Source organism: Electrona antarctica (genome assembly GCF_951216825.1).
Source record: "Electrona antarctica genome assembly, chromosome: 21".
Classification (NCBI taxonomy): Eukaryota; Metazoa; Chordata; class Actinopteri; order Myctophiformes; family Myctophidae; genus Electrona; species Electrona antarctica.
The window spans coordinates 5,081,140-5,098,639 of record NC_136802.1 but is presented as its reverse complement, the minus strand read 5'-3'; the positions used below and the strand labels follow the sequence as shown (position 1 = coordinate 5,098,639).

The 17,500-nt window shown below is 45.3% G+C and overlaps 1 protein-coding gene across 1 annotated transcript in view; it reads left to right on the top strand.

The window, feature by feature from the left end:
• LOC306913819 (uncharacterized protein) overlaps positions 1-17,500 on the top strand; it is a 101,289-nt gene that overhangs the window by 51,815 nt on the left and 31,974 nt on the right. Inside the window, exon 4 of the mRNA XM_079490630.1 lies at positions 2,620-2,672. Coding sequence (XP_079346756.1) covers positions 2,620-2,672 — 53 coding nt within the window. The remainder of the gene's footprint in view (positions 1-2,619; positions 2,673-17,500) is intronic.

The following is a 17,500-nucleotide window of genomic DNA, read 5'->3' as shown; positions in this document are numbered from 1 at the left end:
ATGGGGCTAAATATGTATTTCTTTACAAAATTTTATAGCGATTTATTTTTTTATTATTTACTATAGTCCTACTAGACCCCAAGAAATTACATCTGGCCACAAAAGATCACGGGATCTACTGAATGTGGCAAACTGACATATTGAGCCTATTACAGTGTGGCTTCCCCCCAGTAGGCTACCTTCACATTCAGTAGATACTGTGAACTTTTGTGGCCAGATGTAATTTCTTGGTGTCTAGTAGGACTATAGTAAATGATACAAAAATAAATCGCTATAAAATTATGTAAAAGAATACATATTTAGCCCCATGTTCGAATGCCCCCGCCCCCATGTCAAAAACAGCTAAAATCCCTAAAACATGAACCTTGGTTGAAAAAAACTAAAGTTGTCCTTTCAGGAAGGAGGAGAGACCCGCACACCGCCACTTGCTGGTTCAAGAAGTTGAAGAGTCGTAGCAACGTTTCGGCCTTTCGGTCTTCTTCAGGCCTCTCTAGACCCAAAACTAAAGAATATTTTGTTGTCATTTGGATAAGATTTTGTCTACAATTCCATGCTTTTGGCAAAATGTTGATCAAAGTAACAATTCTCCTACATTCTCTAATTGTGTAGACGTCTTGTAAATGAAGTGATGTTTGACAATAATTCTATAGATTCTATTCTATAGATTCTATAGATTCTATATTCTATAGATCTATAAGGGTCCATGTGGTTACCAACCTTAGAGTATATATTAATAGAGACGGCACCCGAGTTCACCTCCCATCTACTTGCTCAAAAGCGCATGATGTGATTTCACTCCTCCTTCCAGGTAGGAACAGAGTGCATTCTGGGATGGATTGGGCCCAAACACATGAACGAGCTGGCCGTTGACTATCATTGCACGCGTGCACGTATGAAACAGCGTTCACGTGTCATCGTGAACGTGCACAATGATAGTCAACCGACCAGCACGTTCATGTGTTTGGCCCAGCGCTGCAATACCAAATTCGGCTACTATGTCCATTTTCCTCCGGGTGCCGTCTCTATTCATATATACTCTAAGTTACCAACTCTCCATCATTTAGCTGCATGGGGACCACCTGGAACCCCCTCAAGGACCACTGGTGGTCCCCGTACCTTATGTTCTTCTGACTGCGACTAGTCACTGATGTCCACCAGACTCTCTGCCTTGTACGGTGTGTTGTGCATGGAGACACCTGCAGTAAACAAATGAATCAAACACTGCTTGCTGTCGTGTTGTTTGCGAGACAAGTACATTTAGTCGACTCTAGGATGGCAGAATGTTCCCTTCGCTTTGCCGGGCCGAACCGCCTGCTCGCTGGAAGCAGTCGTGCTCAACTAGCCCAGTGGTCCAGGGACCACCAGTGGTCCTTGAGGGGGTTGCAGGTGGTCCCCATGTGGTCCAGGGACCACCAGTGGTCCTTGAGGGGGTTCCAGGTGGTCCCCAGCTAAATGATAAAGAGTTGGTAGAAATTTGACCCTTGTAAATTATTGTTAAAACATCAGCATTACTTACAAGTCTACACCAGGGGTTCTCAACCTTTTTGGCCGGGGACCCCCGAAAATGCTTTGGCAACGTCTCGGGACCCCCGCCCTGCCCCCTCCCGACCCCCAATATAAATTGACTGCTACAATAACCTTAATAATAGAGACAATACACCATAAATAAATACTGAAACCATCATCATTAGGGAAGGTGTATGCATGTACTATGTGTACTATATGTAAATTCTTCATTTCCACTTTACAGCCATTCAGTTGCAAAAAAAAAATCCCACGGGTTGAGAACCCCTGGTCTACACGATTAGAGAATCTAGATTTGTTATTTTGATCAATGTTTGCCTGTTATCTCTCCTAATGGCACCAACATCAATACAGCATGGAATTGTGGACAAAATCTGATCCGACGATAACAAAAAAATATTCTTTAGTTTTGGGTCTGAGAGGCTAAACCTCATCAAATGGTGGTTTCCGTGGCTCAAAGGCTGAGTAAATAATACATCATAAATCATGAATAATATGAAAAGGGTTGAAATCCACTGCACTGCACTAGGCTACAACAGAACTGCACAGATCAGCAGATCTTCACAGCAAAATATGAACCAGACGACTGAGGGGAAAACAAAGCTGTGCATGGGGGACATATTTTACATTTTTTGGCATTTGTGACTAAATTTGACTGAGGGACTGCCATTGGATTTTTTTGAATTTTCGTTTTCATGTCATATGAAAGCAGGGAATCATAGCTTCACATTGACATATTGGTTGTTCAGTTTGACCCACCAGGTTTGGAGATATGGCTTATAGAGTAATGTCTTGCAGAGAAACAGCGAGTTGAGAAAACCGGCTTGAAAGGTTCACTTCTGTGGTCTCTAACATGACACCTAGCTACATGTTTGGGCATTTATTTCATATTTACATGTCAATTGCAGCTCTGACACTTATTTCAGACATGCTCTAGTATGTGAAGAGTCTGCCTCTTTCTCCTCTGGTGAAAAGCTGTAACTTGCGCGATGGCAGTCTCTCAGTCAAATCTGATCACATTTCTGCTTCATTGTGATGGTGACAGTGTGTCTTCATTGTGATGGTGACAGTGTGTCTTTATTGTGATGGTGACAGTGTGTCAACAAGAGCTGCGGACAGAGAGCATGCAGGGGGCTGGCTGCCGCTCAGTAAACCGTGCGGGGCAGCCGGCCGCCGCTCAGTAAACCGTGCGGGGCAGCCGGCCAGGAGTCGGAACGAAACGGGGGCGTGATGATGCTGTAAGAAGGCATTTTTATCACATTTAGACCTGAGGACGATTCTACAAGTGCCTTCTAAAGCCTTCTATGTCGGTGGTTCTCAAACTATTTCATGTCAAGGACCCCCAGAATTGTATGTAATTGGCCGCCGACCCCCATCTGAAAATGTGTTGTTCCAGCCAGGGACCCCCTCCACCCAGAAGCAAAGATTTGAGTTAAAAAACGTTCGCTCTGAAAGAATATATATTCAAAGATTTGTGCCGCATTTTCACGATAACAAAATAAATAGCAGACCTATAAGCTCGTAGCGCGGCACTCGGTGCCGTGCTATGAGCTTATAGATCTGCTATTTTTAAATAGCTAAAGTATAACATAATGCTTTAAAACACCAAAAGGAAACTGCCTCCCCCTGGCCAGCCGGGGCGCCTGATGGAGGGGAAAGGAACTGGTTGGAATAACGTGTTCCTTCCATGCGCTACGTCCAACCAGGGAAACTCCCCCCTGTCAGGTGTAAAGGAGCAACTTGGACACTCAGGCAGGAAGGAAGCATGAGTTCAAGTCCGTTGCTCTCCCCATGTCCCCCATATATGGGGACTAGGTTGGCGGAGGGTGTGTAGAGCCAAGGATCACATTAGATCATTGACACAGGGGTGAAAAATGGGTTACAAAATAAAAATTCTATTAAAAAGAAAAAACCACCAAAAGGTGGTTCCCGCCGAGAATGGCTTATGCGCCTCTGATCTGATCTGTGGGTGAATTCTGCAAATTGAAACATTGTAGAGAATGTGTAGAGAGGAACATTTCACACGCTGCGGGCGATCATCACAATAACCTCTGGGAGTTGGGAGGGAGGGGGGGCTGGGGGGGAGAGGAGTATTTGACGAAATACAGTTATACTCCAGCTCTACCACATTTGGTTATGGTTAAAATGTTGGCGTGTTTCGTGCTGCAGATAAATCACAGATTTGGTATTAAAACATCCAGTTATGTAGCAGGTTTTTCAACTTCAAAGTTATCACAACCAAAAGGCCTGGCCCGGCGCACCGCTCCGCACCGCACTGCTCCTGCTGCAGATCATCAGGGCCTGGCTGCCAAAAACAGGTTTCTGGCCTCTCGCCATGTCTGTCCGTCCGTCTCTCGGCTTCCCCGCTGTCTTCTCGGAGAATAATAATAATACAGCAATAAAAGAAAACACAGCAGGCAGTCGACTGGCCGCCTTGGATCTCTGCAGCTACTGTGTTGTAGTTTAACGTAATCTACATCAGACTTCATTTAGGTGATGATGATGCCACGCAATACGCACGCAGGCACGTGCACGCTGTTCACGTTTAGCAACAGAGACTAGAGGCCGCCACCCATGCCAGAATTGAGAGTCCTGATGCCGATCTCGATTTTGGAGAGTCCTAGACCTAGTCCTAGACTTGTCAAAAAAGTGCAACATTGTCTAATCAATTGAGTCAAGTTTCTATTTGAGAACATCTAACATGAACTTGTTTTTTTTAAACACTTAAGCCCATTAGACAGTGGTCAAAAATAGCTGATCTACAAGAAGATCTGCTATTTTTGAATTCTTTCGGAAGATTTAGAACATTTTCACAAATGACTTATGGACAAAAAGGTTGAAAGTGGTTAAAAAAATAAAATAAAATAAAAATAAATCGTGGCTGCATAAGTGTCGGTAAACATGTCGTCCAAAAAGTCAAATAATGACCAATATATTGGCCAGACCGACCAATATATCATCCATCAGTCGGCCTCTAGCTCTAGCAGAGTCCTGACTTCAGTGTTTTAGGAACGGTTTTAGGAACAGTTTTACCAACAATATTGAACCTCTGCCACAACTCAAGAGTTACACAATAATTTAATGAAACATAAACTGAAGTTAGATATAAACATAACAAGTGGAACCTACAAGGTGACATTATGTTGTAGTGTGTGACTTTTATAACTTAGTGTAGTTATACAAGTTATTGTATGACTTTATCTCTTCTTGTGAAGACTTGATCACGCACGCACGCACGCACGCACGCACGCACGCACGCACGCACGCACGCACGCACGCACGCACGCACAGATGATGCAGAAACCACTGCATGCCGACCACACTTAACGTTGCTCAGAGTCGACAGTATTCCATCAACAGAACTTCAGAGTATGAGTACGATTTCTCTTACATGCTCTCTCTCTCTCTCTGTCTCTGTCTCTCTCTCTCTATCTCTCTCTGTCTCTGTCTCTGTCTCTGTCTCTGTCTCTCTCTCTCTCTCTCTCTCTCTCTCTCTCTCTCTCTCTCTCTCTCTCTCTCTCCCCCTCCCTCTCTCACATCGACACATGCACACCATATTTCATTCATGGCCACACATGTTGTGTGCGTGCGTGCGTGCGTGCGTGCGTGCGTGCGTGCGTGCGTGCGTGCGTGCGTGCGTGCGTGCGTGCGTGCGTGCACTAATCTCAGTGTACTAATCGACGGTGGCTGCAGCCTATATAAATGTCAGGAAAATATGCAGTGATGCGCACGCACGCACGCACGCACAGTTATTATCAACGCAACGATGACAAACAGCCATACATTGTCTTTGGTTTCCAATGACTTGAGCAAGACAGAGAATGGTGATGGTCTGCAACTCTATGGCACTTTTATTTAAAGAGCTGTACATGGTGCATTACATTCACACACACACACACACACACACACTCACACTCACACTCACACTCACACTCACACTCACACTCACACTCACACTCACACTCACACACACACATCGCGTGCATTACATTCACCCTGGTCATCGAGAGCAGTTTAGGGCTGTGGGATCCGGGGACCCCCAGGGGTCCTTGAGGGAGTTCCATGGGGGTCCCCATCTGGAACCAAATGGACCCTTATGGGTCTGTCTTGAGTGTGCAAATGGTTCCATATGTACATAACTAGAATTTCGCGGGCCTTCGGCCCGCTCATCCCAGAGTTGCGTTGCCCCGCGTTGCGATACAGAAGTCCACAGATACAGAAGTCCACAGTGACACGCGCTTTATGCAGCTGTTTTGTGTTGCAGCGCGTGCGCGCGCGCGCGCGTGTAGTGTTGTTGTTCTTATCCATAACAATAAATGGATCAAATATGCTCTATATTAGTTATGTATAGATGTAAAGCAGTGGCTGTCAAAGGTGTGATCCAGGGACCCTCGTGGTTCCTTGAGGGGGTTCCAAATGGAGCCATTATAGGTCTGTAACTCTGAGAGTGTACAAATGGAACCAAGTGGACCCTACAGGTCTGTAACTCTGAGAGTGTACAAATGGAACCAAATGGACTCTTTTATAACGTTTAACTCTGATACTGTACAAATGGAATCAAATGGGACTCTTATGGGTCCATTTGGTTTTACTCTCAGAGTTATGGGGGTCCTTGAAATTAAAAAGGTTGAGAACCTGTATGCAATGGCTTATGTCTTGTAAAAAGAGAGACCAGCCTATTCTCCAAACCATCATATCGTATGCTTTGCTAGGTTGTACAAATTAATATTGGGTCAATATAATTTGCAGGACTCACGTGTGTGCTCTCTGTCTCTCTCGCTCTCTTCTCTCTCCTCCGTCTCTGGGGTGTGTGGGGGGGGGGGGGGGGATTAGTTGCGCGGCCTGCGACAGTGCTATAGTTCTCCAGCAGCGGTGCAGAACCGAGAGAGTGACACATTCTTTTGGATGTAAACTGCGCAACGTGTAGCTTTAAAGTTCGGATTGTGTAGTCGCACCGGTGGTACAAAGTGAATGTTACAGCGCGCACGGTGATGTTGTAAGGCGCAAATGCGAGTACCTAGTCGCACTGTCGAGCCCTGTGTAGTGTAGTGGCATTTTCGCTGCATCGCGAGGCGATCCAAATTCCCCCCCGCGCACGCACGCACGCACACACACACACACACACACTGTACGTAGCTGTGTGTTGTTGCAGCGCGCGCGTGTGCGTGTAGTGTTGTTGTTGTTGTTGTTCGTGTCCATGTATGCGCGTCGGTTTGTCCCGCTTGTACCACGGCAGGTTTGCACAGTGCGCTCAGTGCGATATTTCCGAACGTGGGCGTTGTGTGTGTGTGTGTGGGTGGGTGTGTGTGTGTGGCTGGCCTGTGTTTTGTTGCGTAGGGATCGCCATGTGAGGGGGCTAGCCAATAAGGGCCCTGTGTTGCATGTGGAGAATTGTGTAGGTTAGTGTGTGTGGCGTAGCCGAACGGGGTGGTGAGAACATGAGGGGGATGTAGCACAGCAATCGGTGACCCCTACATTAAGCTGTGTTGCTCCCAAGATGCAGTGCAAATGCGTGTTGTAGCAACCGTAGCCAATGGGAAAACAGGATGCAGTGTTGCCAGGTCCGCGAATTGTAAGCGAGTTGTAAGTAGCGTGTTGAATGGCATTTTTTCTGGGCTTGTTGTCATAGACCTGGCAACAAATTAGGCGGGGGTGTCGGTGCTTGTGGCGTGTTTGTGTTTATTATTGATATTGATGTTGTTTGTGAGTGTGGACGGGAGGCGGCTTTAGTGGAAGTGCAATGACAGTTTTTACGCGGGTGTTGGTGAGTGGGGCCGTGCGGCGCGACATGAGGAGATAGGGAACGAACGACGCGGAGGGTAAGTCTGTGACGTGTTAGTGTGTTTAGTGGGTTGTTGCAGTGTGTGTTGCAGTGTGTCAGTGACGTAGTAGCTGGTGCCTTTTGTTCCTGTCCTGGGGACACCTCCTGGGGACACCTTTTCAATTGTATATAAGATGCATGTCAAACTGAGGGTCCTTGAAATTAAACGGTTTGAGAATCACTGCTAGAGCCGTAAAAATCTTCTGTTATGGGGGTCCCTGGCATGTCTCTTCTAATGGGGGTCCCTGGCATGTCTCTTCTAATGGGGGTCCCTGGCATGTCTCTTCTAATGGGGGTCCCTGGCATGTCTCTTCTAATGGGGGTCCCTGGCATGTCTCTTCTAATGGGGGTCCCTGGCATGTCTCTTCTAATGGGGGTCCCTGGCATGTCTCTTCTAATGGGGGTCCCTGGCATGTCTCTTCTAATGGGGGTCCCTGGCATGTCTCTTCTAATGGGGGTCCCTGGCATGTCTCTTCTAATGGGGGTCCCTGGCATGTCTCTTCTAATGGGGGTCCCTGGCATGTCTCTTCTAATGGGGGTCCCTGGCATGTCTCTTCTAATGGGGGTCCCTGGCATGTCTCTTCTAATGGGGGTCCCTGGCATGTCTCTTCTAATGGGGGTTCCTGGCATGTCTCTTCTAATGGGGGTCCCTGGCATGTCTCTTCTAATGGGGGTCCCTGGCATGTCTCTTCTAATGGGGGTCCCTGGCATGTCACTTCTAATGGGGGTCCGTGGGCTAACGAGTGTCAATTTGGGGGTTGTTTGGGAACCACCAAACAACTGAGTGAGGGGGTTCGGTGGCTCAAGGACACTTCGACACAGCGAGAGAGAGAGAGAGAGGGAGGGAGGGAGAGAGAGAGAGAGAGGGAGAGAGAGGGAGAGAGAGAGAGAGAGAGAGAGAGAGAGAGGAAAATTGAGAAGAAGAGAGAGAGAGAGGAATGTTATTCTGATCCATGGAACCCTCACCTGGAACTTATTATTAAAATATGTCTCAGTTACAGTACGCTGGGGGGGGCTCTTTACTAGGACACGCACACACACGCACGCGCACACACAGAAGTAAACCCAGGCAGCCTCTCTAGCAGAAGATCACTCACCTCTCTATCTCTCCCTCTCTTTCAAACGCACCAAATATTGCTTTGATTTGTTTTGATGATTTTTTTGCATTGTCCAACTTTTGTCCAGGAGCACAAATAGCAGAGTTTTTATTTTGTATTATTGAGGAAGCCATAATTACATTAGATACAGTTAATATGTGGACAGTATGACGATACACTTACAGGGCCTTGTTGTCATTGGGTTTTATTTGCACTTGGATTCATTGATTTGAAAAATTGAATTGATTTGAAAAAACCGAGCCAAAACAATCGTCCCGCATCGGCAGGAGAAACGATGGATTTAACCCATTTAGGCCTGACATCGAAATTTAGAAAATGTCTTTTCTGACAGTTTTCTGAAATACCTCATGTTTCTGTATCAGTGGTGCTCAATATTTCATGTCAAGGACCCCAAAAATTATATTTAATTGGCCGCCGACCCTCATCTGATCCAGGAACCCCTCAGAAGCAAAGATTTGAGTTAAAAACGTTTGCTCTGAAAGAATATATTCAAGATTTGTGCCACATTTTCACAATTTTTCAAAAATAGCAGACCTACAAGCTTGTAGATCTGCTATTTTCCAATAGCTAAAGTATAACATAATGCTTAAAACACCAAAAAGGGTCCCGCCCAAAATGGGTTAAGACAGTCGCGTCACGAAAATGCAAGATGCAGCTCTTCCTGGTGTTTTAAACAGCTGGTAGATGGGAATGACACTCACGTGCACCGCACGGCAGCTACTTCTTGACACGTCGGCAAAAAAACATGAAACTCTTGTGCCCACGCTGCAAGTTGCAGCCGCGCGCTACGAGCGTCATTTCCACCCAGCAGCTGTTTAAAAAGCAGGAAGAGACGCCTGAACTATAAGCTACATCTATGCATCTTGGTGAAGCGACCGTCTGGGAGGAAGGGAAGACCTTTGAATGTCTTGTTGTTTTTACTCCCGAGGATCTCACTGTGAGCCCAGCCTTTGATCTGTGCGCGCGTGCCTGTGTGCCTGTCTGTGTGCGTGTGTGTGTGTGTGCACGTGCACGTGCACATACATATGCACTTACCTTTGTAGCCATATGTATTTTCCTATTTAAGTCCGCTCTCACAGTTAGTGCACACGCAGACACTACTTGCGCTTATGTCCACCTGGTGTGTGTGTGTGTGTGTGTGTGTGTGTGTGTGTGTGTGTGTGTGTGTGTGTGTGTGTGTGTGTGTGTGTGTGTGTGTGTGTGTGTGTGTGTGTGTGTGTGTGTGTGTGTGTGTGTGTGTGTGTGTGTGTGTGTGTGTGTGTGTGTGTGTGTGTGTGTGTGTGTGTGCGTGCGTGCGTGTGCGACTGTGCGTGTGTGCATCTTCAAAATGGTCGCGGCCGGCCACTGTCCCACTTGGACTGTTGTGCTAACGAACCGTATAGCTAACGATACGATCGGATCAAAACACACGGATTAAAGAATATAAACCTCTGGATAACGTAGCTACGGTTCTGGCAGGCTAGACGATTCATGTAACACCGTTTTCTACGGTTGTGGCGGGCTGCGTGTTTTAACAGTTCTACTGCTTATCATGCTTTACCCGCATTTTAATCAAATATTCTACGCTGCCGAGATTGTTTTATTACCTTTAGAGCATACGCTGAAGTATTTGGGCTTTTGATCCGTGAAAATCCGTGAAAAATGGTTTGTCCGTTTGTTATGCTCGGCAGCACCAGCGGCCATGATGCTAAGGCATAGGATCCGCCTCTAAGAGGCGTTGTAGTCCAGACAAACCCCCCGTTGGCCTCAATTTCCCAGAAGCCCTAGCAGCCCAGCGCATGGGTTGATTTCCGCTTTCGTCATCATAACATGAAGGTCTCGTCACCAGGCCCGCGGCAAAGATGGAGTTTCTTTTTAATTATTAAAATACGGCGAATTAAACACATAAAACAAATGTCGGGTATAGCGTATTATGCAGGGTCTATCGTTTGATTAAACAATTTAAAGCAATCAAACGGTTAAGAAGCAGAAACAGTTTACAGTGTGGAGCGTGCTACACCATGGCGACAGTCTTGGCCGAGGCCGATAAAAAACATGGGTTCCCGTGGTAAGACTCTTTCTCAACCACTAATCCATCAGAGCACATCTTCACTCAGTGCATTTTTCTGGAACTGGAACCGTTATTATTTTCCATATTTGTTCATATTATACGGTCTCTTGCACACGCTGACACGATGATTGATGCTGTTGTTCAAACAAACGCCATCGGGCTGTGAGTGACTGGTCGAAGAAATGGACCTTCAGGAATCCGATGTTTTCTTCCCTGAATTTTTACTCGTTATTTGTCAACATTCTCTGCAGTCGGGCGTTTCGCCACAGAGGGAAGCTTTTTGGCGACACTTTCTTTATAACCACGTGAACCCTATAGTCCAGAATGTAGGCATATCACGATATAGGCAAAACATTTGGCGACTTTGTAGATCAATAATTTTACAGAGAAGACATTTTGTGTTGAGGGGAAAAAAAGAGTGGACCAAGTATAGCCTGTAGATCCCTGGTGCATCTGGTCTATGGAGTATAAGATACTTATACAATATACATACATACACTTAAATATATTTAAACCCTATATTTTTAAACCCTATATTTTTAAGTGGTTTCAGTGGGTAAGCAAACTCTGTCGTGTACGGCTCATCTTACCATCTCCTTTTCACTGCGAAGGTCAGCTGTGACCCAAACTATGGGTCGGGGCCCATTTGTGGGTCGCGGATCAATTTCTGCTGGTCGTGAGTGAATATCCCTTTATTTTTTGTTTCCTACATTTTGTCATCAATTATATATATATATATATATTTTTATATTTTCTAAACATTTCCATAAAGGTTCATGAATCTTCATGCGTGGAAAACAAAAGTATAATTTTTCTAAAATAATTTCATGAATGAGATAAGAAAAAATGCTTCCCTAAATTAGAAAACACATTTTTTAAGACGTGTATAGTGAAAATATCAGATCTACAAGCTCACAGCACTATAGTCTGGCCAGTCCCGGGCTTTAACCCATTTTGGGGGCGGGAACCCATTTTGGTGTTAGCATTATGTTATGCTTTAGCTATTGAAAAATAGCAGATCTACAAGCTCATAGATTGTAGCTACGAGAACGACTGACATAGAAACATAGCTTTTTCAGAAAACTGTCATTTTCAAACCAGACATTTTTAGAATCTCATCTCAGGTCAAAATGGGCCAACATCTCTCTTTGGGGGTCTTGTTGAGCAAGAACGTTTTGGGAGAACCACGTGGCGCAGAGAGTGAAAGGGGAACGGGAGGACACGGGGGAAAGAAAAAAGAAAAAGAAAACCCAAAGGCACAGGAAATGTGGAGCTGAAGATTAGCAGCACTATATCAATAGACAGACAGAGAGAGAGGTCAGAGGTCACCCTGCTCTGGGGCTGTTCTCATATTCTCATCACCCCCAGATTATGTGTTGGACAAAACACCAACTTCTGCGTTCTGATATCTCTAATCAGAGGCGCTGAGGGACCAGAACACACCAATATGTTCCTCATTCTCTGATCTGTGATATAGAACGGGCCGTTGGAGCTCTATAGCAGCGGATGGCTCAGGGGTAGAGTGGTTGCCAGTTCAAACCCTGTGGGCTCCCCCAGAGTAAAGGCTCATTCATAGTCTGGATTTTCGATGGTGGGGTGACCACCGCTCCGGTGGTGAGGTGACCTGCACCGGAGCTGAAATAACGTTGAGCGGTGGTGAGTAAAAACAGAGAGAAGGGCTGGGGCGGTGGCGGTGGTTTGCTCTTCACCGCGGCTGAGTGACGTCATGTTGTAGTTCGGTGGTCACCTCACCACCGGAAATCCAGACTATGTATGAGCCTTTTGTGTCGAAGTGTCCTTGAGCAAGACACTGAACCCCTAATTGCTCCTGATGTGCTGGTTTGTGCCTTGCATGGTTTCCGCTGCCATCGGTGTATGAATGTCTGTGTGAATGGGTGAATGTGATGCACATCTATGTAAAGCGCCTTGGATAAAGGCGATATATAAATGCACCATTTATAGCACATATACAGGGAGGGTGGCCGGGGGTGAGTGGGTGTGTCTCACTCTTCTAAAACAGTGGGGTTTATTTTTCACGTACACTCGTACAGTATGTATATGGTCGCCATGTGCTCGTACACAAAAGCACACATGACAGAAGGACAGAGATATCTATGGAACCCTTGTGTTGTGTTTGGGAGGAAAAGGGCAGCGCGTTCATCTTTGACAGCCGAAGGAGCAATTAATTAAAAGCGTGATTGCTTCAGATGTGAGCCGTCTTTGTCTCAGATTCAGGGCCAGGCCGACAGCAGGGTCGGGCAACACAAGGACACGCACGGCCGTCGCCATCAGTCCAATCACTGTTGATTTCATCCACTAAAACTATAGTGAACTACGAGGAAAAACTAGGCTAACACACACAAAAAACATTTCAGATGACTCAAATATGCCTAAAACTAAATTAAATTTTGTTCAGAAGACTATGACTAAAACTAAATCTGCTGTCAAAATCAACACTGCTATCAATAAAAAAAAGCATGGAATACGGATGTGTATATTACAGGAAACTCCCGTTAAAATGTCCAACAAACTCCGGGAAACTCCCGAATTGTACCCTCACACCTGTATATTACCGTATATTAACTGTATATGCTGCTACACTTGAGGTTTACGGGCAAAATACAGTGCCCATAATTGCCCGTTAACTCCTCTTTTCACACAGTGCATGGCCTATCCCATTTTGACCTGAGAGCAGATTCTAAAAATGTCTTCTACATCCCGACAGTTTTCTGAAAAAGCTATGTTTCTATGTCAGTCGTTCTTCGATTTTTCAAAAATAGCAGACCTACAAGCTCGTAGCGCGCCACTCGGTGGCGCGCTATGAGCTTGTAGATCTACTATTTTTCAATAGCTAAAGCATAACATAATGCTAACACCAAAAGGGGTTCCTGCCCAAAATGGCCTATATATCCTCGGCGTGGCCAGACACGAATCTGCCACGAGGCCCTGCTTGCGTTTTTCAGCTGTTAAAAAACAAAACAGAAAGTGCTTCGGTGGACACATTACTGGCTGTTTGCGAATATCACTGCACTTGAAAACCCCTCCTGGGAGTTTAGTCTCTCTGCCGTAACAATGCACTCAATACATGAGGTCATGGTTGGGCCTATTCAGCGTTTTAACAGTGAAATTCACATGGACAGCCCTGTGGGCTCAGAGCAGGACCAAACACGTCCAAACAGAGAGCGTCCCTCTCCTCTCCTCTCCTCTCCTCTCCGTCTCGCTCCATTCAGCTGTCAACGACATGGTCTTTGTCTTCTCCGGTTCAGGCCACACCACCTTAAGGGACGATCTCAACAGGGTGGTGCTTTGTCTCCACAAAGAGAAACCCGACAGGAGGAATTAGATTTCCCTGAAGTCGAGGAAGAGTAAAAGGAATGTAGAAAACAGACCGCAAGAAAGGGATAAATCCCCCCCTCCCCTCGCAGTCCACTGTTGTATACCTCAGTATATTAAACCAGGCCCTGCTATAACAGCGAGCCACCCTAAGGCATGTTATGTTCACCATCAAAGACACGTACATGTTTGTCACACAGCCAGCCAGGCCACTCTACTGTTGGGGCTCCACGTCAACAAACAAATACCTCCTTTACAGCCATCAGGGAACTCGACGAATTCTCCACAAAGTGCTTCGTTTTAGGTTGGGATAAAAAAAGGCTTCTGTTTGGCCTTGTGTGGCTGCATGGTGCTCATGGTTTGCATGCCTTGATGCGTACATTGTTTTGTTTTTTCGTAACATATTGTGCCTGTAATTTAATTGGGGCCCAAAGCTGCTTCTACTTATTTATTTGACGAGGGTCGAACAAAACAAACAACGACAGCCCATTGTGTTCGGCGGCGAGGCCTCGTCCTTCATCCTATAAGTGATTTACAAAGTACTATAATCTTGTACTTAACAGTTGAAAACCATATTTAGCTGTAGTTTTCATTTTGAGGCCTGCCCACAGTAATGCCTGGAACGATATTTCTATAAGCCCTCCTGCATCTGTATGTGTGTCTTTGTGAACAAAATGACATGCGAGCGATTGGGCATGATTTCATGGAAACTTGGTGGGAACGATCAACAAGTTTTGGTAACTTTTTTTTTAACATTTGGGTTAAAAAATAAAAAAGGTCAAAGATCAAGGTCACAGTCAAGGTCAGGGTCGAAATGACGTAAACGCTCAAATGTCGCAGCCAGGAACGGAGAGACTTATAGAACAAAAGATGCACCCTTAGGTTGCCTTTCATTAAAGGACCACTTCACCACTTTTCAACCTATCTTCATATAATAGGTCCTCAATAATAATCATGAAAAATGGCGCAATTCTTTTCTACTCGGCCTGTGTCTCATAGGAGGGCTGTGGGCAGTTCAGAAACCGTCTTCCAGTGACATCATCGATGGGGAATATAAGCTAATAGAAACTGCAGGCTTACTTGGTTGGGACCACTATCGGGGCGTCCGGGTGGTGCAGGTTAAAGTTCCTGCCTACCACCATGGAGCTTAGCCTTCATGATGCATACGGCTTGGCCGGGCGCTCCAACGAACACAATTGGCCGTGTTCGCGGGTGGGAAGCTGAATGGGGAGGGCTCATCTTTGTCGCTGCATTGATGATCCCCACAAGCGGTCAGGGCGCCTGTTCAGGGGAGGGAGGAGGCGGGGGGGATAGCGTGTACCTCCACATGCGTTACGCCACCCTAGTGAGACCTTTCACTGTCGGGTGTAAAGAAGATGTTGGCTTGATGGCCCGGGTATCGGAGGAGACCCGAGGCTTTCTTCACCCTCCCAATGACTGATTGTGGGGGTTAGCAGAGATGGAGTACTTGTAGAGAGGCTGGGGAATTGGGAATTGGCTATACTAAATTGGGACTAGAAGGGGAGAAAATGTTTTTCTTTTATCTTGAAGGGGCATGTTTTGCACTAACAGTCTTTTCATTATGTCTGCCCACGATCTCTGTGATTTATACAGTACGTTTGTTTACCTCAGTCACTGACACTAAAATCTGATATTTTATTTATTTTTTCTATGAACCTGTGACCACTCATACTGTTATAAAAAGGAAATAAAAAGATTTTGAAAAGAAAAGAAACTGCAGGCTTTCTAGTCCTGAAAAGTTGCAATGCGAAAATGGAAGCCATCGTTCTCACGATAATGAAAATCTAAACATGTTTGTAAAAAAATCTTGTTTAAAAAATAATCTGCCTAATGATGATGTCACTGGAAGACGGTTTCTAAACTGCCCACAGCCCTTCTATGAAACACAGACTGAGTAGAAAAAAATCGTGCCATTTTATCATGATTATTAGTGAGGACCTATTATATGAAGATAGGTTGAAAAGTGGTGAAGTGGTCCTTTAAGGAGTCTCTGTCCATTCAGGTAGGCCTACCGTATGTGTGAACGAAGGGTCAACCTTCTCCTCTGCTGCGACCTCGTCTCAATGATATGACAGATGGTCAGCATCTCAGAGAGGTCGCCTTGCCTTAACCCAGTTTGCGCGGGAACCCCTTTTGGTGTTTTAATCATTACGTTATTCTTTAGCTGTTGAAAAATAGCAGATCTACAAGCTCATAGCGCGGCACCGAGTGCCGCACTATGAACTTGTAGGTCTGCTATTTTTGAAAAATCGTGAAAGTGTGGCTCAAATCTTTCTCTATTCTATATTCCCCCAGAAGCAAACATTTGAGTCAACGTTTTTAACTCAAATCTTTGCTTCTGGGGGAGGTCCCTGGAACAACATATTTTCAGATGGGGGTCGGCGGCCAAATACAGATAATTCTGGGGGTCCTTGACATGAAAAAGGTTGAGCACCACTGACACAGAAACATAGGGTTGTTCAGAAAACTTTTAGGATTTAGAAGACATTTCGACCTCAGGTCTAAACGGGTTAAATGCAAAACACTAAACAGTCCAACTCGTTGGATGGATGGCGTTATTTTCACCCCCCATTCGGAATCACTTTTCTGCGATCTTCCCTCTCGGCTCAGGAAGCAATACATCCTTTTATTTAACGGAAAGATTTACTGCCTTAAATTAAACGGACGCAACTTATCTCTAAAATAAAGGAAAGTATTAGGGATGTCTTCGCTTTGCTTTGGGGACTTGCGTCATCTTCTATCCTGTAAACAATGTTATAAATTTGCGTTAATGATGCGCTGTTAGTCATTTGGAGATCGTAAAAGTCACTTTCATGATCCCATTGTCTCGTTGTTATTGTCTCATTGTATTACCTTTAAGTCGAGCTTCTCTCTCAGTGACCATCTTTGATCTTTTGGCCTAGTTTTAGTCGACTACGTATGTGATTTTAACATACATTGACTTGTCTTTTAGTTCGACTGCATCTCTTTTTCCACTAGTCCCTCCCTAACATTTTAGTCTAGTTTTTGTGGTGACAAAAATGTTGTCAACACATAAAACCTAGACGCTGCCTGTCATGTATTGATTACTCAGGTCACATGACCAGGAAAAACAGGTAACAGTAAGCAGGTAACAGAAATCTTTAGAGACACCCAATGTCATGTAACATAATGTTATGATTGATTTTACGCTCTCAAGAGTTAAAGATCTATAAGGGTCCATTTGGTTACCAACTCTCCATCATTTAGCTGGGGACCACCTGGGACCCCCCTCAGGGACCACTGGTGGTCCCCGGACCACTGGTTGAGAACCACTGCTGTAAAAGGATGAGTGAATTGATGGACACATCAGACAGACATACATACATACATATACACACACACATACATACATACACACACACACACACACACACACACACACACACACACACACACACACACACACACACACACACACACACACACACACACACACACACACACACACACACACACACACACACACTGCATGTTTTTGTCAAACCAGGACTCCCAAGTCCAAGTTCCCAAGCTTTTTATGGTATGTCCCCCTCTTTGAAACCCCCTCCTCTATAATATGGACCATGACTTCAGAACCTGAGTTATGGTCCATTTACATTAAGCCTCTTCAAA